Source organism: Leucoraja erinacea, chromosome 6 (genome assembly GCF_028641065.1).
Source record: "Leucoraja erinacea ecotype New England chromosome 6, Leri_hhj_1, whole genome shotgun sequence".
Classification (NCBI taxonomy): domain Eukaryota; kingdom Metazoa; phylum Chordata; class Chondrichthyes; order Rajiformes; family Rajidae; genus Leucoraja; species Leucoraja erinaceus.
Genome location: NC_073382.1, coordinates 22,187,068 through 22,213,924, shown reverse-complemented (window position 1 = coordinate 22,213,924; position 26,857 = coordinate 22,187,068). Strand labels below are relative to the sequence as shown.

At 41.9% G+C, this 26,857-nt stretch overlaps 1 protein-coding gene and 1 pseudogene across 7 annotated transcripts in view; one reads left to right on the top strand and one right to left on the bottom strand.

The window, feature by feature from the left end:
* Positions 1–26,857, top strand: part of LOC129697950 (dachshund homolog 1-like) — a 559,880-nt gene that overhangs the window by 418,544 nt on the left and 114,479 nt on the right. For 4 of the 7 annotated variants that reach the window (XM_055636698.1, XM_055636696.1, XM_055636697.1 and 1 more), the window contains exons 4-7: positions 3,205–3,360; positions 6,725–6,897; positions 13,738–13,873; positions 18,886–19,020. In XM_055636698.1, coding sequence (XP_055492673.1) covers positions 3,205–3,360; positions 6,725–6,897; positions 13,738–13,873; positions 18,886–19,020 — 600 coding nt within the window. The remainder of the gene's footprint in view (positions 1–3,204; positions 3,361–6,724; positions 6,898–13,737; positions 13,874–18,885; positions 19,021–26,857) is intronic. The other 3 variants (XM_055636701.1, XM_055636700.1, XM_055636702.1) reach the window with 1 other exon arrangement.
* Positions 19,037–21,450, bottom strand: LOC129697952 (protein FAM110C-like; annotated as a pseudogene).

The window sequence follows — 26,857 nt, the reverse complement described above, 5'->3', positions numbered from 1 at the left end:
GATCCTATCCTGAAAAATCCTCTCTAATAGTTTCTCTACTACTGATGTGACACTCTCTGGCCTATAATTCCCTGGATTCTCTCTACTTTCCTTCTCTCTCTCTCTGTATCTGTCATTCCTCATCCCAGGAAATATTCTTGTAAATCTTTTCTGGACCATCTCTAATGGTTTCACATCTTTTCTAATATTGGCAATAAAGATTGAACGCACTACTCGAGTTAAAATTGGAACAGTGTTTCATAAACGTTCAGCTGTTTTTGTACTCAATATCTCAATTGATTATACCCAGAATCAAGTATGCCTTATTACCTGCTTTCTCAACGTGCCCTGAGTTGTCAATTACTTGGGCGCTCATACCACCAGGTCCCTCTGCTCCTGCACTCCTGTTCGAACAGTATCCTTTGTCTGGATTGTATCTCTTCATTCTGTCAAGCAAAATTCATCACCACATTTCTCCACACGAAACTTCACCTGCCATGAGCTTGACCATTCTGCCAGTCTGTGTATATCCTGAACCTATATCACTAGATCCTATAATATTATCCTCTTTGTGGCTAACGTTTTGAGTCATTTGCAAATTTTGAAATTGTGATTTGCATTCTTGATCATTCACTTAAAATCTATATGTTTTATAGGTCTAAAAATCATTTGTCCCAACAGCGATCCCTGGAGAGCTTTACCATTGTTCATCTTCTCTTATTTTGTAAAATATTAGACCATGTCCCTTCTATATCTGTTACTTAGCCAGCATTGTTATCAATGTCAATTTTAGGTCATGTGCTTCAGCTTTGCTGATAGAGTACCTTATCAAAAATCTTAATTGGTTGCTCCAAATTATCCTAAGTGTCAGTGAATGGTAGGAGAATAATGATTTTATCTATCTATTTCGTCCTTCATGGCCTTCTCTTTTCCAAAAATAACGGAAACAAGCTCTCTATAGTGATCGTGTTGACTGTAGTCTTTCATTCCAAGAAGCTATATTGTAACATTTCCTGGGCCATCTCAATGCCTTCATATCTTCTTTATATTGACAACAAGAATTTAACATAATGCTCCATTTGAAACTAAGGTAATGTTTTTTATAAACTTTCAGTATAGCCTCCCTATCTTTACACTCAGTGCTTCTGTTGATAAAGTCCACAATTGTGTATGTCTTTTTAACCACCATGTCAACCTGCTCTACTAAAGTATCAAAACACTTAGTTGGTGGCATTAAGATAATCCAAGTGTGGTTCAGAGAATCAGAAGGGTGTTGATGGGCATGTAACAAAGAATTGGTTACAGGAAAATAAAGCGGGAGATGGAATTGATGGGGTCACTCTACAAGCAGGCTTAAACATGATGTGCTGAAAGGATTAATTCCAAATCATATAAGAACACCTTTCAGGTGCTATATGTTATTCCATGGAGTGAAAATACATCACTGCTACAAAAGCAAACCAATATGTATATTGCTGTTGGGGGTTATGGGGAGAAGGCTGGAGAATGGGGTTAGGAGGGAGAGATAGATCAGCCATGATTGAATGGCGGAGTAGACTTGATGGGCCGAATAGCCTAATTCAGTCCTATCACTTATGACCTTTTGACCTTATATCTCTAATAAGATGCTTGGCCACAAAAATTCCACTCATTGATGCCAATTCTGGAAACACAGTCCAAACCATGTCAGCTGTGATTTTCTATTCCATACCCTCTGTCTATAAGCATATATGAATGTAACAAATAATTAGCACTATTTGGTCACCATTTATATATCTGTCTAACCTGAACTTCAGTTGAGCTATGAGGAAATGTGACAGAGGTGATTTTGTTTGGCCCCAATGGCTGCCGTGAACCTCCCTTTGTTGACTTGGGTCCACTGGCATTGTACGTAAAGCCAACAGTTTTAAACCTGGGTTTTAGGATGGATGGTGATTTTAAACTAGATAAACAAATAGGCGCGGTGGTTAAGTCCAGCTTCTTTCACCTAAGGAAGCTGGCAAAGGTGAAGCCCATTCTCGAGCGGCAGCATTTTGAAACAGTAATCCATGCCTTTATTACATCTAGGCTGGATTACTGTAACGCACTCTACTCTGGAGTCGCACGAGCTTCATTGGCTCGTCTCCAGCTGGTTCAAAATGCTGCCGCTCGCCTCTTAACCGGAACTCGAAAGAGGGAGCACATTACGCCAATTTTGGCCTCCCTTCACTGGCTCCCAGTGCACTTTTGAGTTCATTTTAAAATTCTTTTATTTGTTTTTAAATCGTTGAATGGGCTCGCCCCGCCTTACCTCTCTGAGCTGCTCCACCCATACGCTCCTGCCCGGTGCCTCAGGTCAGCTGATCAGCTGCTCCTTGAGGTACCAAGGTCTAAGCGGAAGCTCAGAGGGGATAGAGCCTTTTCTGTTGCTGCTCTGGCACTCTGGAACACCTTGCCGTTGCACATCAGACAGGCCCCCTCACTGTCCATCTTCAAATCCACCTTAAAAACTAATTTTTATTCTCTGGCTTTCGACACTGGCTGAGACATTGCTCCTGTTTTTAGTGCTTTTAATGTCTTTTAATTTTTACTGTTTTATAGTCCTTCGTTTTACGGTTTTTAATGGTTTGTAATAACTTCTTGTCCATGAGTTCTCATGTACAGCACTTTGTGGCAACTGCAGTTGTTTAAAGTGCTTTATAAATAAAGTTATTATTATTACATAATGATGGAAGAATTTGTTCAGTAGTATATGTACCCTAACACTGTAATAATGATAGGCACAAAATGATTGAGTAACTCAGCAGGTCAGGCAGCATCTCTGGAAAAAATGGACTAGTCACATTAAGTATCAGTTCAGAGATGTTGCTCAACCTGCTGAGTTACTCCAGCATTTTGTGTCTATCTTGATATAAACTTGGCATCTGTGGCTCCTCTTTATTACAATGCTGTGATTATGTCCTGGGAACTAGTCTTAATCGATCAAACGGAATAAGTCTTAATCGATCAAACGGACTATCAGGAAACTATTATTCTTGCAATATCTACCCAAAAACATGATATTTTTTTCTTTGGGGCAGGAAAAGCAGCATTGCTTAGATCACTCTGTTGGTAATTAACAGAATCAGTTCTATATGCAGTCCAATCCCAGCAAAGGCGTAGGTTGCTGAGCAGTTGACACTGGGCAGAGGACAAATCTGGTGAAGGTCAACTCACTCACAATGTGTTCTATTTCCTATCCTACAGGTAGCATCGATGGCTCCTGGGATAAAGAGAAACTGCAGTCTCCCACTGCCCCATCTACACAGGCTTCTGTCAGCCATGCTGCCCTCTCCAGCCAGCACAACCTCGCAGTAAATCATTCCCTCAACTCCCTTCAGCAGAACCACTTATTACCTAATGGTGAGGACAACTTTCTGTGTCATCAGATGTCCTTGTATTTGCCAGTTTTGTTTTGTAAGTACAGGTATACCCATGTTGGATGGGAATGCTGAGCTAGCTGTAAATTAACTATGTGCTGCAAACAACTTGCATGGGTCAAAGGGAGTCAGCACCTATTTAATTACTGTACAGATAGCTATGTCAACCGCATCACAAGGGGTATTCATTGCACAAATAAAAATCACAAATTAAATCACACTTTAAAAAAAAAGGTTTGAGGTACATGTAGAACAGATAATTGATAGCACAAGGTTATGCACTTCATCCTTGGATTAATGCTGATCTATTCTTTCAGCATCATTGTACACCTTGTATTAATCCTTTTAGAATGTTGGATAATTTAATCGAATGCATGGCTGTTGCTAGTGATAATTGATCTCCCCTTGTTGCCTTGCATCTGTGTGGTGTGTGTCCTCTTATTTTGAGGTTTTATCATTTACACGTTTTGTTTGAGCGATGACCAGTTTGAGCACTTTTGAACTGGAGGATGATTCATAAGTGTAAATGTCATAGTTTGAATGATACATTTGTTATTTGGCTGATTTCAAAGCTCCTCGCTTGTATTTTTGGCCTTTTTTCTCCAAACTTCCAGTGCTGTTCAAATTCATTTATAACTTTCCCTATCTATCATCTGCTAGAAGGGAATACAATGGTAAACCTCGATGAGGAACACAACTCGACGGACATTTGCTGTTGGGAGCTCAGGGGTATATAGTCAGTGGTATTGAACTGTTTTTGGATACTAACTAATCCTTCTGGTTGCTCCAAGTATGGGATGTATACTTAGTATCCATGGCTCAATTCATTTCAATGGATATCCAAATGGATGCAATTAACCATGAGTTGTAACAATTTGAACAATGGATCTGATGTGAATCAAACTCATCAATTCCTCAATGCTCCGAATAGGTTTGATCACTGCTATTCAGCTCAAAGAATTAGAAAGGGACCTATTACATATGTGGAAGATTTTTGAAATGGCCTATTATATATATTGTGTGAAAACTTGAAGGCAAACATTGACGATTGTAAGGCAGAGTCACAGGTTGATGATTGGTGTTTGGTTTAGCCGCATTGTCAGATAGATCTTGAAATGCTAATCAAATCTATTCATGAAAAATGACAATACAATGAAAGGTGTATTTCATTAAATATGAACTTCTGACAATTAATAATATACCTGCTTATTATTTACCTTGGCATTGGATTTTCCCATCCAGCGTAATCTCTGTCATCCTATTTTTAGTTTTTTAGATTTTTATGTTCATCTGTTTGTTCCTGTAGCTCTATAGTTCATGTAGTTCCTGTTGTTCCCAAGCTCTATAGTTTGGTGCCTGCAACATGAAACGATTAAAGTAACTGAGTCAATTTGGTCTTACATGGTTAAGATTGCTTCTGTCATGCTGGTCTAACTTATGAATTGTGGCATGAAGCAAAAATTATTCCTAAGTAGGTAAAATCTGATACTTAAGGGGCAAAACTTATTCCTCTTTAATCTCATTTTCAGGATGGATATCGTAAGAAAAAATGTATACAAAAATATAAAATCCTAATGATCTTAGCAGGGTGGCTGTGTAGCGGTGTTTCATCATGTGGAAGAATTTAGTACTGAGGGCCATACTCTAAAATAAATATTTGCCTATCTAAAGAGATAGTTGAAATGATATCTTTCAGATTGTTCTGACACTTTGTGACACCTGCAGTTCTTCCTCTGTGGGTGGTGAAACCAACGATAGATATTTCTCAATTAAACAAAGGGTAACAGGAATGCGAGGCTGATCTTATAATCTGAGCAGCTCCACCATTTGATCAGCTAAAATCTGTACAAATGGTGGAGCAGTGGCCTACTACTGTTCAAAACAAAAAATGCTGGAGTAACTCAGCAGGTCAGGCAACATCTGTGGAAGCAATGGATAGAAGATGTTTCAGGTTGTGACCCTTCCTGCGACCCAAAACATCAGTCCATTTCCTCCACAGATGCTTCCTGTCACACCAAGTCACTCCACCACTTTATGTCTTGCTCAAGATATCTGAATCTGTAGTTCTTTGTGTTTCCAATCTGCTCCTGTTTCTGGTTTGTAGCATTCATATATTTACATGTTCCTATATAACAAAGCAACAAAATAGACAGGACTGGCATGAGAATGCACAGAGATCTATAACTGACTTTGCAATCCTATTGCATCAAATAAGGGGTCGGGCTGAGACACAAAACTTTGTAAGATTGTTTATCTGTATCAGCACCATACAATGTTTGTGCAAGGATTAAAGTGCCATTATATTGCTATGTCCTTCTCTTAATATGGATGAAGTTTATTACTAATGATGCAGGTGACAAAATGTTCTGGGGGATATGCACAATGTTCAGATCTGATGTGACATAATTATTCACAACTGATTGGTGCCTTGCTTTGCTATCTGGATGGTGAGTCTATTCTAATTGAGACTAGAACAGTTTAGAGGGAACTGGGCCAAACACGGGCTGATGGGACTTGTGCAAATGAGGCATTTTGGTCGGTTGAGCCAAAGGGCCTTTTTCCGTGATGTATGACTAGAACACTGTGATTAATTTTGAAAGGATGATCAGTACCTGTTCAATGTTTGATGCTTATTGGGCAGGCTATATCTAAGCAGGGGCATCAACCAAGAACTGGGGTGGCGAAATTAACATGAAATTCTACGGTGAGTGAAGTGAAATGAACAATGACTCACTGACAGTCATTTCGCTCCATTGTTGAAGCTGAATTTCACTCCCTTGAGTTTTACATTTCATCAGTGAATAAATATTATTCTTGTTAATATATTGTCTCTTTGCAAAATTAGCTATTATTGTCAGGATAATCCCACCAATCTGTAAATGAAATATAAAATTAAAAAAAAAAGACCTACAGATGGTGGTTTATACCTAAGACAGATACAAAATGCTGGAATAACTCATCAGTAAAGAAAATATTTGGATTTGACAAACTGACCTTAAGACTGGAAAACTATCTTCATTGGCTGCAAGCAGAATATTTTGGATAAACAAAAAGATAACATTAGTGGAAAATTAAAAAAAATTGCAAACTGAGAATGAAATTTCAGTGGTAACCAAGGTCTTCTGGACTTGAGTGGATTCAGCCTTTGAAATCATGCTTACACTTAGGATATCTGTGGATTTCTTTGCAACAACAAAATGAAGGAAGAACACAGAGGGACAAATACTGAATTACAAATCACTGAATATGAAACATCCTCTTTAAACCTTATTCCTAACATGCCTTACTCTCAGAGTCAGTTGTACTAATAATTCCTACACCATTCTAATGACTATCTTCCTTTTCAGGTCTGGAGCTCCCATTTATGATGATGCCCCATCCACTTATCCCTGTTAGCCTACCTCCGGCATCAGTTACCATGGCAATGAGCCAGATGAACCACCTTACCACTATTGCTAATTTGGCAGCTGCAGCACAAGTACAAAGTACCCCTTCCAGAATGGAAACCTCAGTTATTAAGGTAAAATCACCCTACTTTGAGCACAGTCCCATTGCCTGGAATGTGTTGTTGTTTTGTGTTGAGGATCTGTGTCAAGCAGTGCTGGAAAGTATTCAGCAACATGTTATAAAAGGTGAGGATGTTTATGAGCTGTCCAAGCCAACAGCAAATAATAAGAACTATGATTTTTCCGAGCTATTTAATTCATTATTCAGGGTATACTTTTCATCACAAATCTGTTTTTGGGATAATAAAAACTGTGTGCCAGTAAATATTGTTCACTCTGACACATTTATTCGGTAAGGTTAAATAAACAGGGTAAACTCTCCCCTTGAATTTCCAAAGATTGTTTCTTTGGTGTGTTTGTGGATTGTCTTGATAGCTTCTTCTTATTGAGTCCACATCACAAGAGTAGAAATCGTTCAGCCAGAGCTAAACACACTTCTCGGTATCAACATACAATCGCGTCTTGCTCTTCTTGTGCTTCTTGTGCTTTTTGTGCATAGAGGTGGAAAGATTAATGGAAACAGGGCCGCGACGTGAACGCTCTTTCCTTGACCCCATCTTCATAGCTGACCTCTTGTATTAGGAAAGCTCCAAGATTCATCTTCAGGCTGTATTATTTACATTCAATCATTTGATGTGCAAATTTTGTGATGATCTGGATGTGGGGTTGGCCAGTACATTCCCATCTCTTATCTACAATTCCCGGTGAACGTGTAGACATGTGAGTGTTGGCCAAGGAGTATGTGTAATAATGGACCCTTCAGTGCTCAGTGCTGGGACCCCAGCTATTTACAATATATATTAATGATCTGGATGAGGGAATTGAATGCAACATCTCCAAGTTTGCAGATGACACAAAGCTGGGGGGCAGTGTTAGCTGTGAGGAGGATGCTAGGAGGCTGCAAATGACTTGGATAGGCTGGGTGAGTGGGAACATGCATGGCAGATGCAGTATAATGTGGATAAATGTGATGTTATCCACTTTGGTGGCAAAAACAGGAAAGTAGACTATTACCTGAATGGTGGCCGATTAGGAAAAGGGGAGATGCAACGAGACCTGGGTGTCATGGTACACCAGTCATTGAAAGTAGGCATGCAGGTGCAGCAGGCAGTGAAGAAAGCGAATGGTATGTTAGCATTCATAGCGAAAGGATTTGAGTATAGGAGCAGGGAGGTTCTACTGAAGTTGTACAGGGTCTTGGTGAGACCACACCTGGAGTATTGCACACAGTTTTGGTCTCCTAATCTGAGGAAGGACAGTCTTGCCATAGAGGTAGTACAGAGAAGGTTCACCAGACTGATTCCTGGGATGTCAGGACTTTCATATGAAGAAAGACTGGATAGACTCGGCTTGTACTGGCTAGAATTTAGAAGTTTCTTATAGAAACGTACAAAATTCTTAAGGGGTTGGACAGGCTAGATGCAGGAAGATTGTTCCCGATGTTGGGGAAGTCCAGAACAAGGGGTCATAGTTTAAGGATAAAGGAGAAATCATTTAGGACTGAGATGAGAAAAACATTTTTTACACAGAGAGTGGTGAATCTATGGAATTCTCTGCCACAGAATGCAGTTGAGGCCAGTTCATTGGCTATATTTAAGATGGAGTTAGATGTGGCCTTTGTGGCTAAAGGGATCAGGGGGTATGGAGAGAAAGCAGGTACAGGATACTGAGTTGGATGATCAGCCATGATCATATTGAATGGCGGTGCAGGCTCGAAGGGCCAAATGGCCTACTCCTGCACCTATTTTCTATGTTTCTATGTTTCTATGTTTCAGAATTTATAGCTTGAAACACTATGTTGTTTGGTTCTATCAAGCCTCTATGTGAGAGAAACCCACCACCAGCACTGACCGTGCTCTGCAGATATTCTGCCAATCTCCCAGTTTAGCTGGGTGGAAGAATGGCAGAATCCTGTGGAATTTATCTAATGGAGAGAAGGCAATCAGCAGTAAAGGAAAACAAAATTTGAAAATCCTTTCTCATACTGCAGGAATCAAGGAAATATAGAAACTGTAACCATCAGGGAACATCTGTGGAAAAGGAAAAATTAGTTAAATTTCAGGTCAAATACCCTTTCATCGATTATATTGAATGATATAATTTTGTTGAAGGTAATACAAAATATATCACATGACTCTGCTCCTACCTTCTATTCTATACTACTGGAATGCTCACCCACGCCATTTTCAATTAAGCCTTGATCCAATACATTACTAGCCATCCTCCTCCTACTCCCCATAAATGAAGATCTGCCATGGTGACCATATTAACACAAATCTCTGTTTGTCCATAAGTGCTCACTTGCTGCACCCCCTCCCGCACCCCCATTCATGCTTCTTGGCTTTCACTGGTTTCAATTAAACCACAAACTAATTGTGATATCCTCTGTGTTACGTACAATACTTTGTTTTGACCCTCTCTATTCATAGTTTGCCTTTTGCAAGTAGGAGAATGTTACAGTTTTCTTCTTTTTTTTAATTTCTGACTTTATCATTCCCTAGTTTTATTGCTTCATTGTTGAAGACAAGCCTTCAGCCAACGTTGTCCTAAACTGTGGACTTCTCAAACTTCTCTTCTCTTCTCTAGAATAATATTTAAAGCCTACGACTTTAACCAAACCTTTGTTACCTGTTACAGTATCACCTGATACGGTATTCTGTCTAATTTGGATTGATTAAGTTCCTGTAACACATCTGGGAATGTTTCTGCACTGTTATAAATGATATATAAATGCAGTTGTTGTTGATGTAAAGCTATTGACCAAATTATTATTCAGCATTATTGAGTTAGGCTGAGATTTTACGTTTTCTTATTTTTCACACAACAAAGAACAATCTCATTCTGTATGAATTTTCTTGCAACCCATGAACTCTGCCAGATTCCACCACTTACAATTATACAAAGGTCAATTAACACACTAACCTTCACATCTTTGGGACATGGAAGGGAAATGTAACACCCGGAACAAACCCATGCCGTCACAAGGGGTACATGTAGACTGCATCAAAGGTCTAGATTGAATTGGGTGACTGGAACTATGAGGTAGCTGGTGTCCCACCAACTACCCCACTTTGCAATTGTATTGGTATGCCAGTCTTTGCAAAATGAAACTCAGGGGAAAATTGTTTTGGCTCTCCTTATCCTCGCTTTCACCGCTGCTCTAAAAATAACTGTTAAATTGGGTTTATAGAACTGATATTCATCCCTTTACTGGTATTCATAACTGTCCCCCACACCTCCTTCAGGCATATATAAAAAAAGCTCTTGTTTTGTTTTGTCCTCAACTGGGGATGGGCACCCATGGATCACTATTTCCATATTTGAGGGTGACTAAAGAATGGGCATCAACCAGCTTAATCTAATCCTTTTGTAAATTTAAACAAAATAGCCATATAATTTTTGCAGCAGCTGGATAGAGGTTTCAGTTTCTGCAGATTAGATTTCAGATACCAGACGCCATCATCAGATGCAAATGGCCCGTCATGTCTAACCCCCTCTCGAACTTGCCAACAGAACATTAATTTACATTAATTGTTTATCAATCATCCGATGTAAATATAATAGAAAGGGTAAATTTTGAAGAGTGTCTTTGATTCACAAAAATAAAATCAAGAAATTGAATTTGTCGCACCTGTCTTGAATAGGAGGGAAATGCAGCAAATATACCTATCTATCCTCGCTTTAGATCACCTGATTTAAAGCCTGTTTAAGTCTAAACCCACATTTGAAAAACATTATTTTTTCAATCCAATCCACATAAAGATGTGAGTACATAAGGTCTGTGTGAATTCAGAAGAATGAACGTGTAGTACTGTGTAATATATACATTCACAGTGACTAATGATGGGCTTGTTCCATATGTGAGTAAAACCTGGATTTCTCAGAAAGGTTTGTCACTGATGATTTATGAGGCCTTTCATACTTGCTGAATAAACTGTGTTAATTCATTGTCGGGTAGGATGGTAGTGGCACTACATTGCTCCAGGCATAATGAAATATGAAGAGGATTAGTTGAAAAGCATGGGGGTGATTTTTAACCCAATCTGCCTGGTGGAAAACTAATGGATTGGGAAGTTAACTTACCATCCTATTTACAAATGCACGTTCCTGAAATTGATCAACTTTTTATTTAAAAAAATTATCTGACCTAAGCTTTGAAATTGGAGGCAGTTAAAAGTTATGCAAGTACTGAGCTGGATGCAGATGAAGTTGGTCCGTGAGGGATTAAAGAATTTGTGGATTAGGTGGGATAGAAGAGATGTCTTGGCACTGAACTCCTGTTGTCATAAATAACTCCCATCTCATTCTGTAGAAAGCTAGTCTGTGCCTGAATTTCAGTGTCAAATGACTGTACAAACTTTCTAGGCTGACACTCACTTTCCATCCATTCATTTTCCATCCATTCATCCCTTCATATTTCCATCCATTCTCCCCTGGAAGTTCACCAATACTGCAGCCGTCAGTTAGGCCAACATCAAAATCCTGTAGCCAAACGTGACTGGAAATTTAACCAGTACAAATCAATGGATTATGGCTGCGAGGACAGTTCAGAGGCTGGGTAAACTGATGGATGTACCTCAGCAAAGCCTGACTCTCCAAAGCCTCCCCACAACTATAAAATCCTGAATGTGTAATGCCCCTGTCCCACTTAGGAAACCTGAATGGAAACCTTTGGAGCCTTTGCGCCCCACCCAAGGTTTCTGTGTCAGTCTCCCTAGTGGTTAAAAGTGGTTTCTGCTTCTTCTATGTTCCGGCAATTATTTCAAAAAATTCAAAACCGGCCGCGACTAAAAATAGGTTGCCGTTTTAAAAATCGTAATTTTTTAGCCAAAGCCAGTTGCGATGCTAGTTGAAGGTGGTTGCCGGAGGTTGCAGGTGGTTGCCGGAGGTTGCAGGTAGTGGAAGGTCTTGTGATGCTAGTTGAAGGTGGTTGCCGGTGGTTGCAGGTAGTGGAAGGTCTTACCTCCAGCAACCACCTTCAACTAGCATCGCAACCGGCTTTGACTAAAAAATTACCGATTTTTAAAACGGCAACCTATTTTTAGTCGCTGCGGTTTTTAATTTTTTGAAATAATTGCCGGAACATAGAAGAAGCGGAAACCATTTTCAACCACTAGGGAGACTGACAAAAACCTCCGCGAACCGCACGAAAACCTTGGGTGGGGTGCAAAGTCTCCAGAGGTTTCCGTTCAGGTTTCCTAAGTGGGACAGGGGCATAAGTGGGACAGGGCATTAAACTGCTTTCCTCAAGATTGCATTGGATTATTTCAAGAAGCCTAATGGCTTTGATGGCCAAAATGACTTGTTAATTGGCACTCATTCCACCTTCCAATGTGGTACACCAGTGGTACACCATGGTTGCAATGTTCACTGCCTACAAAGTTCAGTGCAGCAATGTACCTCAGCTATTCCAAAGACACCTTCCAAATTCATGCTCTCTGTCACTGATATGGTCATAAACAACATGCACATTGGAATGCTTTCACCTACATGTTCCCCATTCAAGGCCAAGAGAATCCTCCCTTAGAAATTATTAGCCATCCGCACATTTTTATCAACCCTGGGAATCCCTGCCCAGGGGCACCTTGACCAGAGCATTGCAGTGGTTCAAGCAGGCAGATTATCAGCAACTTCTCAAGGTCGACCAGCAGTGCCATTATATTGTGGTCTTATCAGTGATGCTGCCCTGTCACAAATTAATTTAAAATGTGGATTGACAATGTATCAAGACCTGGGGTTAAAATTACTGCGGTCCTCTGTAGAATCATGTTTGCAAAACTACCAGGTCAGATTGCTACCTGCTGAAACTTGTCAGCTAAAATTTTGCCTCATCCACCTGCTTTCCTCATTTTAATCTGCTCCAGCACAAATAGCAGTTGACCTTGTTCAAATGAGATGCACATGTCAGTCGATCAGTGCCAAGGCTGGGGCGACTGTACTAACAGAAAGACGGTCTTAAACTGGCATCACCTTTTATGGCAGATACAAGTTCCAGCAATTTTCATGGTTATTTTCTGGTAAAGAGATTTGCACACATTGTATTATAACCTTGGGGTACAATAATACATTCTGAATTGTTAATGGATCAGAAACAGGACATGAATAGAGCTGGGACTGAATATCATGTGGTAGGAGACTCATTACCAACCTTGCCCCCCTCTAAACCCTTCTCAAAGCCTTTTGGTAAATAGAATGGATGAAAGAGTGTATCGCGATATACACTCAACCTGTGTGGAAGGGTAGAGTTCCAATGATACTTAATAAACTCAACACTTTCAAAAGCAAAATATCCTGCTTAAACAGCACCACTCCACCAACCATTCTAGACATCCATACCTTTTACCCAGTGTAGAGTAGCTGCAGTTTATATCATTCACAAAGAAGTAAGGCTTCTTCGACAGTATTTCACAAACCTATGACCAATAACACAGAGAGTGACAAAAGCCACATAGGAACAGCACTGCCTATAACTTACCCTCAAATTGACAAAACATCCAGTATGTTGCCATGCTTTCATTGTCACTGGGTCTAAGTTTAGGAACTCTACCACAAACACTCTCTGAGCTCCATCACTAGATGCAGTTCAAGAAGGTGGCTTTTATATGACCCTTAGACTATAACCACTGAGTAATATTATCCTAATATTAAGTTCCACCTCAGGAACTGCAGAATAATAATACAGGCCAGCATCATCTGACCTAAGTAAATCTGAGCTGGGCTGATCCAAATGTTTATATCGAATATACACCCTGACTTTGCTTAGTTGGATCAAATCAGGTTCAGGTCAGGAAGCTTGCTGGGGTGCTGTTTCTCAAGGACCTGTATGAGTCACATCCTGTTGTGATTGTTTGCAGGAACGTGTTCCTGACAGTCCTTCACCCACCCCATCTTTGGAAGATGGCCGTCAGCCAGGGAGTCATCCTTCTTCCCACCGCAGCAGCAGCGTATCAAGTTCACCAGCTCGAACAGAGTGCTCTTCCGACAGAATCCGTGAGTTTCCTCCTGTGAGAATTTCTGAACTAAACATAATGCATGGCGATTATATACCTCAAATGCGTTGTGACTACCTGTAACAGAGACAAGTGCAGGTGAAGTACCCATCCTGGATCTTTGGGCTGGAGTTTCTAGATAACAGCAGTTGTTGTAAATTTATAACAGGTATTTAGCTACTTAAATGTTCATGATTTCCAAAAGGAATACAGAATCTCGACATTCACTCCGCAGATAGGTATATAACAGGCCAATAGAAGAAGTCACTCTTGTTGGGGTGCCCTGGGTGTACGAGGAATAATCACTGGGATATCATGCGAGGTTAGAACTGCTACCGGATCTAGGACGCTAGTGATTACACTGGGGATCATCAAACAGTGATTGAGGAAGCAAAGAGGAAAGCAAGCAACTTAATTATTGGTATTTAATGTAATTTTTTTAATTACATAAGTGATTTTCAGAATTTTTTGTCTGTAAAATAATTATCATTTTTAAGAAGTAGATTTTAAATTATAAATGTAAATTTTAGTGCATTTTAAGCATCACTGAATTTCAGAGATATTTTAAAAAACTATTAAAAATCTCTCATGACTTTTAAAGTTGACATATCTAGGGATGGGACTTTGCTGGTTGTCAGAGCTTTCAGTAGTTTTCCGAGAAGGGGCTTCTTCATTATTCCGCTCAAAACATTGCTTCTGCATAAGCCATAATGTTAGACTCCATGATGTTCTGGGTTGTGATATTGGCCCTCTGGACCAGCTATGATTGTATATGCCTTAGGAGCCAATGAACCCGTTGTTCATACGCTATAGAAGCAGATGTAGGCCATTCACCCATCAAGTGTACTCCACCATTCAATCATGGCTACTCTATCTTCCCTCTCAACCCCATTCTCCTGCCTCCTCCCCATAACCCTTGACTGCCATACTAATCAAGAAACTATCTATCTCTGCATTAAAAATATCCATTGACTTAGTGTCCACAGCCTTCTGTGGCAATGAATTCCACAGATTCACCAACCTCAAAAAACATTTCTCCTCATCTCCTTTCAAAAGAAACTTCCTTTTATTCTGAGACTATGACCTCTGGTCCTAGACTCTCCCACCAGTGGAAACATCCTCTCCACATCCACTATATCCAGGCATTCACTATTCGGTAAATTTCAATGAGGTCTCCCCTCATCCTTCTAAATTCCAGCGAGTACAGGTCCAGTGTTGTCAAATGCTCATCATACGTTAACCCAATTATTTCTGTAATCATTCTCGTAATGGAAGCACATTGCCTGAACACTACAATCTCTCTTAACTGTAGATTTGTTACTTTACTTACTAAGCAATGTAGTGCTTTATTATTATAAGCTCTGCCTACTACCACACCATTCATATTATCGCAACCTGACATGTACTGGTAGTCAGTACTGCTGCATGGTAGGAGTAACACGCTGTAGTGTGTTCCATACGTTACTCAATAAATACTGTTATACCAGATCTGTGAGTATGTGTGATTTACACAACATGGTGTCAGAAGTGGGATAATAGTTTTTATTAAGTTTCTGCATGGTCTTGGTATCTACAACCCCAGAGGGCATTGGAAATCCTTAAATTTCCAGTGCCCCTACCCTCGCTTATTTCGACTTAAACCTACTGGTGACACTCACTTGTGATGCCTCTCAGTATGGACTTGGAGCTGCTTGCCTACAAAATTCCATTGAAGGAGACTACAGACCTATTGCTTACGCCTCCTGTACCTTGTGTGTGACTGAACAGTGATACGCCCAGATTCAAAAAGAATTACTAGCCGTGGTTTTTGCCTGGACTTTATTTTTGGGACGTCCGTGGTAGTTGAAACTGACCACCAATCGTTGGTCACTATTCTGAACAAACCCATTCATGCTTCTCCTGCTCGCCTGCAACAGATGATGATGCAGCTGCAGAGCTTCGATTTCACCTTATTCTGCAAAAGGAGCAAGGACATGCATCTGGCTGACATGCTATAAAGAGCCCCAATAACAACCTGTGAACACCAGAAGTCTGAAAATGACCAGTTCACAGTAATGATGGTGTCGTACGTACCTACAGAATGCCTACGCGATCTGGCAGAGCATACAGCTGCGGATACAACTTTACAGCTACTGTCTTCAGTCATCCGGCATGGCTGGCCGGATAAACAATATCGCGCTCCGCTTCCTATTTGCCCATACTACCTGGTCCGCGACGAACGGGTGCTGCAGAACGGTGTCGTAATCAAGGGTCACAAAGCAATTATCCCAACTGCACTGCGGGACCAATACTTTGATGCCGTCTACAGGGGTCACCCCGATGTGGAAGCAACCATACTCCGAGCAAAGAACATGTTTTTCTGGCCCAGAATGACCTGTGCTATCTGCAACAGCCTGATGCCACACTAACAGAAGCAGCCCCTGCTCTCACATCCTCTGCCTCCTCTGCCTTGATCCACGGTTGCTACTGACATATTCGAGTGGTGTGGAAAACAGTATCTGGTTCTCGTTGACTCATATTCGGGCTGGTTCGAAATCGACCTGCTCCAAAGCCCAACATCCGCTACAGTAATCCAAAAGCAGGCGCGCCATTTCGCTGTACACGGTGCCCCTGCACGCCTCTTGTCAGATATCAGCAGTCAGTTCACTAGCCAGTGTTTTAAAAACTTTGCTCAACGATGGGATTTTCACCGTGTCACCAGCAGTCCAGATTTCCCACAATGAAACAGACTTGCAGAATGGGCTGTCTGGAGCGCCAAGCAATTGATGGAGTGCACACACCTTGCTAAATCCGATATCTACCTGGACCTGCTCAACCTGAGAAACATCGCCCGTGACCCAATACTGGGGTCTCCTGCCCAACGCCTGATGTCCCGACAGACCCATACTGCACTGCCTGTGCCCCAACAACTACTGCATCCACAGGTTCATTCACCACTTGCCATACAGAAGTAACTCCAACTGAAACGCGATACCCAAAAGCGATTTTTTTTTATAATCCAGCAAACCACTTAAACCTCTCTCCAGTGGCCAAGTTGTTCACCTTCAAACCACCAAGGGCTATGGCCATTTGGGTTTCATCCACAGTCCCACAAAAGAGTCACACTCATACCTGGAGAGTGCAGATGGAGGGATCTACAGATGCAACCGTCAACATCTTCCTGTGAAGGAACCACGTCCTGATGCGACGCGTCCAATCTACCTCTCTACTGATGGACTTTCTCTTCCCTCATGACCTGCAGCTGCAGACCCACCCGTGGTTGTGTCTCCAGCTCTCTTACCACCACGCTTGGTGCCCCAGTCGCCTGCTTCACCGTGTTTGTCCCCCGGGTCCCCAGTGCTCCCGCCGCATGGGACCCCGGCATTCTCGCCAGTGAAGGGAGGAGATGCGGGTCTGCACCATACACGTGCGAGACGGGTTAGTAGGCCGCCCCTTAGATACGCGGACTTTGTTTGAATCATCTGTACTTCCCTGTATGCGCTATTAGCGTTTTGGTTACATTATTATCGGTCATTGTTCCACTTTTCATTCTTACAAGGAAAGATGTAAATTGGTTACTTTACTTACTAACCAATGTAGTGCTTTATTATTATAAGCTCCGCCTACTACCACACCATTCATATTATCGCAACCCGACATGTGCTGGTAGTCAGTACTGCTGCATGATAGGAGTAACATGCTACAGTGTGTTGTACACGTTACTCAATAAATACTATTATACCAGATTTGTATGTGTGATTTACTCAACATTAACGGATTGCTTATCCTCTGAGAAATATTTTATCCATGGATCCAAAGATGGTTGATGAGACCAACCTAGGATTTGAAGATTCTGTTGCAAGTTATTTATTTCTCAACGACAAAGGTGAGTTTGCAGTGTTGATCTGGTTATAAGACACTTTTTCTGCACTTCCTGATTTTTTAGATCCCATTGGAGTGCTAGAGAGATGTAACATGAAAATAGACCCTTTGGCCCATGAAGTTCATGCCGACTATCAACCTTACATTTACATTAATTCTACATCAATCCATGTTTTTTATTCTCCCCACATTCCCAGCAACTCCCCCAAGATTCTACTGCTCCCTATGGAAAATTGCCACACCTTTCCATCCATATGTACTTGGGCTATGTGAGGAAACCAGAGCACCCAAAGGAAAGCCACACAGTCAATGGGAAAACATTCAACCTCTACATGGACAGCACCAGAAATCAGGAACAAACCCGGCATTATGTGGCAGTGGCTCCACTTGCTGTCGCACTCTGCTGCCATCCTGCTGCCATCAACACAATTTAGATGTGCAGAGCTCCACGTAGCAAGGTTTCAGTTTCCTGGAGCAATCCTGGTTTAATGTCAATAGAGACTGACTAAAGAGCTACAAAGATTACAGCCTTCTGGATAGCCGGCATATTTGCAAGACCACTAGCTGTGTCCCAGGCATATTAGCTCAGGAACAAATAATAAATCAGTACTGCTTTTAGTAACAAATAAAAAGGAAAAAACAACATTTTAATTCTTCATTTTTGTTCAGTGCTCTGTGAATAATTGTTTGAGTTGTAGGCACAAATTATCTTGGCTAGATTATTGAGCCCAGCAGCATCAGAAATTCACGGATTGCTGAATACCTACCTAACCACTGATGTCAACCCAACTTTGTTACGTTACATTTCTCCCAATAATATCATTAGCCTCCAGAGATTGTGTAAAACTGAAAATGTCTTGCAGTTAGATTTGGTTTATTAAAAATGTTGTCAAAGCAAATTAGGTTCAGAGATGGGAGTGCACTGATGAAGCTAACTTGTTTGATAGAAATGTAGAAAATAGGTGCAGGAGTAGACCGTTCAGCCCTTCGAGCGAGCATCGCCAATCAATTTGTTCATGGCTGATCATCCAAAATCAGTACCCCGTTCCTGCTTTTTCCCATATCCTTTGATTCCGTTAGCCTTAAGAGCTAAATATAACTCTCTCTTGAAAACCTGCTCGGTTACTGAATATTGTTTGTTTTAATCAACAGCTGTCCATCAGAATGGATTGTCACTTAACCAAGCACTGCTTGGTTTGTCCCCCACTATCCAGCTTGGTATCAAGGAAGGTGATCTTGCCTGTCCAGATGGAGGACATGAAATGAAAAGAATACACACTGAAAAAGGTAAAGCCCAGTACATCAAATGTGTGTTCCTGCATCTGTCCAGCAGTCATTCCCAGGAAGACTCCACTGGTAGTCTGTGCAAGAAGGCAACGGTTTCTATATATCTTAAACTTTGTCATGAATCCTAGCGGCATCCTAGTTTAAACTGGGCTGCATTTATTGACTCGTGACCTTGACAAAGCTTCCCCTGTGCGGTTTCACCTTGAAACTTCCTCTGCTGTTAACTACCAGCCTTAACTTATTGTACTGTGTTAATAGGCAATTAATATGTAAATCAAGGAAGTTTCAAAACGAAAATAACACAGTGATGGTAATTATATAGAAAGCATAAATCAAGCTGGAAATTCCGGTTATTCTCAACTTATGGTGTATCTCTTACCCATTTAATCAATGACTTAATTACTTCAATTGTCTCAGTCCTTCAGAATGGAGGTTAAGGTGGCTTGGATCTCAAAGAAGAGATAAAACAAAGCCTTTTTTTGGACAATGCAATATAAATACACCCTCTCTTCAGGGTGCTTCCTTCTCATTGTAATGATGTACGTAGAAATAATTCTGTTTCTGGAAATTAATTTTATTATATCCATATAATTGATTTTCAGTTGAATTTACACTTCTTCAGAACAAATGATTGTGAACATTTAATGATAGAAGTAAAAGTCCCAGTAATGTCTGGTGCTGCCATGTAACCAAGTGGCTTTACTTCAGGTATGAGCTTAGGCAACCGGCTTGGTCAGTTTATTACAAAATGAATATCATCAAAGTTGTTCTCCTGTCACTCATCTTTAACTATCATTTGCTAGAATTGCCAACAAGTCCTCTAAGCTCCCAGATGGATACGAGTAAGGTGATAGAAGGAACTGCACATGGCCGTCCGAAGGGGGTGGAGGGGGTTCAATTGGTGCGGTCGCACTCCCCTTTATTTCCCAGAGTAAAAAAAAAAGAGTAAAAAAATGTTGGGGCGCAGTATTTTTTTTATTCTACACCAGGACAGAGGGAGCCTTGCCTTTGGGCTCCTTGGCCCTCTTGTAGCTGTACAGCCACTGGATGACCCTGCTGTTGCGCTCCATGATGGAGAGGGCAGAGGATGGGGGCTTGTTCTTCCCCCAGAGCAGCTCGTTGCCGCTATTGCTGCTGCTGTGCCTGGATGCAGCTCTTGTTGCAAAGCTTGAGGACATGGCTTAAGAAAGCGGCGTCAGCGGCAAACTTCTACCTGGCCAGGATCTCGATCACCTCGGGTTCAAGTCCGCATTGCTCGAAGAAACTGTCCAAGCTCGAGCAGGCTCGGGAGAAGCGGCAGTTGAGGTCGGAATGCGAGCGCCGTAATCCACCTTCACCAACCATCCGCTTGAGCGGCTCCTTGGGGCGACCCGCTGCTGCTTCTCGGGGTGCTGCTGGCATAGTTAATTGTGCATCCTGGGATGCTGCCGGCATGGCGACTGGTGCCTCCTGGGGCCCTGCTGGAGTGGTTACTTGTGCACCCTTGGGAGCAGCTGGTGTAGTTACTTGTGCACCCTGAGGTGTTGCTGGTGAGGTTGCTGTTTCTCCCTGGAGTGCTGCTGGTGTGGTTACTTGTGAACCCTGGGATACTGCAGCCTCCGTACCCTCTGCTAATCCTTCCCCTTCCGACATTGCTGCTCCCATTGCCAGCCCCTGCTGCTTGTCGCCGCGGCCGCTAGAGCCGGGCAGCAGCTGCCGAACCAGGCTGCCACTGCCCTTGAAACTGCGGGCAGTGCTGGTGGCCACCGCTCCCCGCATGAACTCACACTTCTGCTGATACATAACCAGCGAGTCAGGCCCGAGCTGCCTCTTGGAGCTGGAGCGACGCACAATGTCAGGCGGGAGCCCCAGCTGCCCGCTCTGATGGGGGATGCCGGAGGCCAGGTAAGTCCTTGTGTTGCTGTTGGCCCCGCTGCTGCTGCCTCTCTCGGAGGCAGAGCTGCCCAAACCATTGGGCTCCACTTTGCACCCCCTCGCTATCTGCCTCTTCACGTACTTGGCCTTGTCGACAGCCAGTCTCTGCATGACCCTCTGCCGATCCGCCTGTCCCCCTCCATTTGACTGAGTAGCTAGCCGGGACATTTGGTCAGGAGCCTGAGTGGCAGAGAGATGCTCGCCTCGGGCGACATGCTTGCAGTGGGCGCGAACTCGCTCAGCATCTTACTTTGATCCAGCCAATGAGGACAAACACGTTTTCACATCCGCGAAGAAGCAAAGACCAGGACTTCCATGAGCAATTGTAAATAGCTGGTTCTAAGCTCCCCTCCCCAATCTAGTTCCAGTCAAAAATCACTAAACTTTATTTTGGAAAAAGCACTATAACAGTTCCCACTACTATACCTAACCGCCGCGGGTTTGATCCTCGTATCTGCCTAGCCAAGCCATCTTAGCCTCGTTCAAGCAGAGACACTCCAGAAGATCGCGCAGTCCCAACTGTTTACCCAGAAGATTGACACAGGACCTCGTGGGAGTGGCCTTTATAGGTCCCCGAACCTTGAGGGGCCGAACCACATGGGGGGGGGGGGTCTCTTTACAGTCCAATAACAGATATCGAGTAACACAGTACACGATAGACATTTCCCCAACCCAATAATACAGTGTCTAATACAATGTATTCAAACATCGCAACATGTGCCTTGATATTCAATAAACCCAGACAAGGCTCAATACTTAATCCAATCAAAATCTAGCAAAGTAAAGCTTTGCAACATTATTTACAATGTGCATCTCTGGTTTGCATTCATCCAATCCGTTCCATTCAATTTGCACCTAATTGTCAGAATCTGCAGATGTTCCATTCTCTTCCTGCAGCTCTTATCTAGGTTCTAGACAAACTGGCGCCATTCTGCAGCTTGTCCCATTTCTGCAGAAGGCACATTGATCAAATGACCTTGCAGCCCAGAAGTCTTTACTCAATTCTAATGTCCTAACATCTCCAATTTGGCCAGAATGAACACAATGACATGCTGTCTGCAATCATCTTAATCCACATTCACTATGATTTTGCCCATAACTTGGACAAAGTGGTGACTAGGTTTGTACAGTTATAATCTTGGAAAATGGAACTGGAAAACATGATTTATGGCTAAATTGCAATAGATGCAGCCCTGCCATGAATGCCTGTTGCCTGCATCACTACACCAGAACTTCCATGAACAATGACAGGCTGTCTGCACTCGCCTAAATGTACATTCACTATGACTTTGCTCATGACTTGGACAAAGTGGTGACTACGTTTGCAAAGTTTAATTCTCGAAAAATGGAACTGGAAAATATGATTTATGGCTAAATGGCAATATATGCTGGTCTGCCAAGAGTATTGTCAAAGTCTGTTAGAGGAACCATGAACTGTCTGCGAATCCCCTCACGCTTTGGGAGCCCAAACAGGGCATTGCAAGAAGAGGTAGAAGTAGGGCCACCTACATCAGTGTACTGCGGAACGATACATGCTTTGACAGCATTAACAAACTGAGGACTGCCATGCTAGATAAACTGGTCTAAGGTGCTATATTCGTAGAACCAGGGATGGCATATAGGCTAAGGCCAACGAATGCCCTTGCATTAGTAGAAGTTGTGGTAAATGGCAATATAAATTCAGGAGCACCTGAACGATTTTGCAGCATCATGCCAACATGCTGAATGCTGAGTGACATTGAACTAAGAACTCATTCCTGTCATGCTAGTCAGCATGGCTCAACAATAGTAACACTGAGTGATTGTTTTTAAATTGTACTTACCATTATTATATATATATTATGTTATTGAATCAAAATCAAGAATTATAAATTCACATTTCAAAAATGGTTTCACAATTCAGTAGTACTGATTCCATACTGATGTTTGAGAATACATGAGGTTGCATGCAAAATGCTGATTTTCAAAAATCCAGTATCTGTGTAGTACGTTCTATTGCATTTATGTGGGAAATACCGATTTCACCAACAAAATACTGATTTTCAGCCTTCAAAATATGGAAATGCTCGGTGAAACTTGGCAGCTCTAATATTATTCACAATCACATTGTGTTTGAGAATTCAAAATGTGATTTGTGATCTTGTTTAGAAGTCTTCATGGAACTAGAATTTGTTATAATGGTATGACAGTAAAAATAGGTTAGTTTGAAGGTGATCATAGTAATGTAAATGCACCATTTAGTTTGACTTCAATTTTCACGATGGAAATTGAAGTCGAACTAAATTTTGTATTCACATCACTATTCCATGTTGAAATTGATGTGGTGAAGTTGTTAGGTCAGGAGGACCATTAAAGGTGCACTGCACACACTAACACAGTCTAACAGTAGCAGGCAATCAAATCAACACACAAAACATTTTCTAAAAAAAGGTTTTCTTTACTGCAAACACTTACAGTATTATATTTGCAGTTTTTGCATGCTTTATAACATTTTACATAACATTTTACAACAGTACCTTAATTATTAAAACAAGGACAAAATTATGTCTGAAATATTGGTCAAACATTTGATGGAAAAATGCTCCAAAATAAGAATCAGAATGTAACAGAGAGCATCTAAAACCCCAGAGCTTCCAGGACCCTTCAGCGGGCACTGGACCCCAGCTGCGAGGGACTTCGCACCGCGCTTGTGATGTGCGCTGCATGCACATTATTTCACATACATTTTTTGTAATCTTGTCATGCCATCCTCTTTTTGAGAAGCTTCATATGGGCCTGCTGCAGGTGCTGGTTTAAACCGAAGATGGACACAAAAAGCTGGAGTAACTCAGCGGGACAGGCAGCATCTCTGGAGAGGAGGAATGGGTGACGTTTCGGGTTGAGACCCTTCAAGAAAGGCCTCGACCCAAAACATCACCCATTCCCTCTCTCCAGAGATTATGCCTGAGTGAGAATTAGCATTGGTCATATATTGTACTCCGATATTTTGTGCTCTCACAGTGTGGGAGATCATAATGCAAAAATTTGCAAAGCATGTTTATTAAGCATTGTTGAAGAGCAACTCAGATGAATCCAAAATTGTGTGTGAATACTTAACCTAAAAAAAATTATTATTTTTAGCCAGTTGAAACCTTTAAATAGAAAGTGTGGTTGCAAAGTTTTTAAAGACTGTAGTTGATCAGCTTTACAAAGTGTGATATTTAGGGAGAAAAAAATCAAAAATCCATGTTGAGATGGAAGTTCCTGATGGGATAGAAATATTTGCTCTGTGTCGATGGGTGTGAAGGACTGAATGCCAAGTGATTTAATCCTCGGAGATTCAAGAGATCACAGGTGCTGCAATTTTGAGCAAAAAAAAAATTGCTGCTCAAACAGTGGGTGAGCCAACCTCTGTGCAGGGAGATCCTGACCCAAAACATTTTGCTGATTTCCCACAACAGATGCTGCCTGACCGGCTGAGTTCCTGATCCAATCTTTTTGCGTGAATACTACTGTTTACCAATATTGGTGTAGAAACATGGAAATGCAGATGATGGTTTACCAAGGAAAGACACAAAATGCTGGAGTAACTCCGTGAGTCAGGCAGCATCTATGGGGAACATGAATAGGTGATGTTTTGAATAGGAACCGTTTTGAGTTGGGAGTCAAGAAGGGTTCTGACCTGCAACGCCACCCATCCATGATCTCCAGGTATGCTGCCTGACCTGCTGAGTTATTCCAACATTTTGTGTATTTCCTTGCTTGGTATTGGTGTGTAAACCTGTGAAATTAAAATTCCAATTTATGCTTTTATGATTATTTCATGACATGACAAAGCAAGTATTTCATTGCTTTTTAAAATTACCTTTTGTTGAAAGCTTGCCTCAAGAATTAAGTTTCATCCAGCAACAGGTTCCAACATTTATTTCCACCTATTTAGTCATGATATTTTGCATGATTTATCTATTGCTTGTGGGGATATTTATCAGATAAATTAGGAATTTATGTAAATTGCATACTATTAGCTGGCATACTGTAAAACAATTGGTTTTGGGTATGATTTGCCAAGCACTACACATTTCCTAACAGTTTGGTTTCTGTGTTTGCAAGTTTTAAAAACAAACCTATGTTTTTACTGGTGTAACCTTACTTTATTAGTTAGGCTATTTGCCAAATAGGCTGTTGCCAAAGACAAAGTAAAGCATCCCGTTCTTCCACATCTCTGATCTCTCTGGCTGTACACTTGAGGAGTATTTTTGGAAGGTGAGAATCCTGGCTTGCTTTCATGCTGGGTGGAAGCAGTTGTCCCAGAATAGAGCCTGAACTCAATGCGGCCAAACGTGCTATGAAATGGCATCAGGTTTCTGTTGAACTGCTAATATTTCTCCATGCAAATGCAACCAGGTTTGGCATTTCTGCGCGGATGAGGAAATCACAATTTAAAAATCACAATCAACGCTTTCCAAACAGCGCAGCTCGTGGATTTTAACAGTGAACGATGAACCCATTACAATTCAGGGTGGCACAGTGGCACAGCAGGTAAAGTTGCAGCCTCACAACGCCAGAGATCAGTTATGATCCTAATCTCAGGTGTCGTCTGTGTGGAGTTTGCATGTTGATTAGTATGGGTGTGAGGGGTTATGGGGAGAAGGCAGAAGAATGGGGTTAGGAGGGAGAGATAGATTAGCCACGATTGAATGGCTGAGTAGAATTGATAGGCCAAGTGGCCTAATTTTGCTCCTATCACTTATGACCTTATGTTCAGTCCATGTGACTGTGTAGGATACCTCCAGGTGCTCCAGTTTCCTCCCACATCCCATACTACATTTTAGATTTAGTACAAGTGGTTAGGAACAGTACACTGAGACAATATCCAAGAGCCATGTAGTTTTGGTACCATTTCCAAGTTCCAGTTGTTATAAGTGCAGAGTTCTTAACCTAGTCATAAAGGCTCATTGCCCTGGCAGCATTTCGGTGTCAGCCTGGCCAAGTGTAGCTGTTGGTGCCCTCCACTGCTGGTCCACCACTCCGTGCAGCTGCAGGTCGTGACCAGTCTGCATGCTCGGCCCTTTGGAGCAGTGCCCGATTTAGGCAAGCCCCAGGCTGCTGCAGGCCTCCAGCGGCCCATTCTACCGTCAAGGTGTACTGCACTGCTTCCCGTACATTTGGCCTCTTGGAGCGGCGCCAAATCCTGTTAAGCCCCAGGCTGCTGCAGGGATTCCAGTGGCCCACTAAAATCTTTGAGGTGCACTGCAGAGACTCTCGAGCCATACCTTTGTTCCTGGTGCCCGCTGCCATCTTGGAACTCTTCACCCACCTCAGGGACCAGCCCTGCGGGTTGATCCCTGAGGAACCAACCTCTTGGGGGTTGCCTCTTGGGGACGACGGGTGAGCCAGGCCTGCTGCCGCGGGATATGCACACCACCACACTCAGCATAGCAGAACCACGGTTTAAACGGGTGATCAATGGACAATGTGGACTCGGCAGGCCAAAGGCTTCCATGCTGTATCTTTCAATTAATCAATTCCCCAGCAGTTGCATTGGAGCAGCTACCACTTAACCTGCACCATGTTATTGTCAGCATTGGTAATGGGAGCCCATTCATTTCAATGGAAAGGAACAGTTATAAGAGAAAAGGTTAAGTATTAGATAGTTTACAATGCTGTAATGAATTAAGTTTAGATGAAACATACTATTTAACATTTTCGTTTTTTCTATAGTGTTTATTCTTTTTCAATTGCTTCATTGCTTTATTGATTTAATGTCTATAAATGCTTTTAACTATTTTAATAACGTACAGATTCAGAAATATTCATAGACAAAGATAGTTTTCACAGGCGGCTAATGCTGGCGAAGTGACTTGGTTGACCATTTTTTTTGGTTGTTTTCTGGGACACCCATATTATAGCATTATCCTCGCGGCCATGCAAGCTGCCTTGTTAT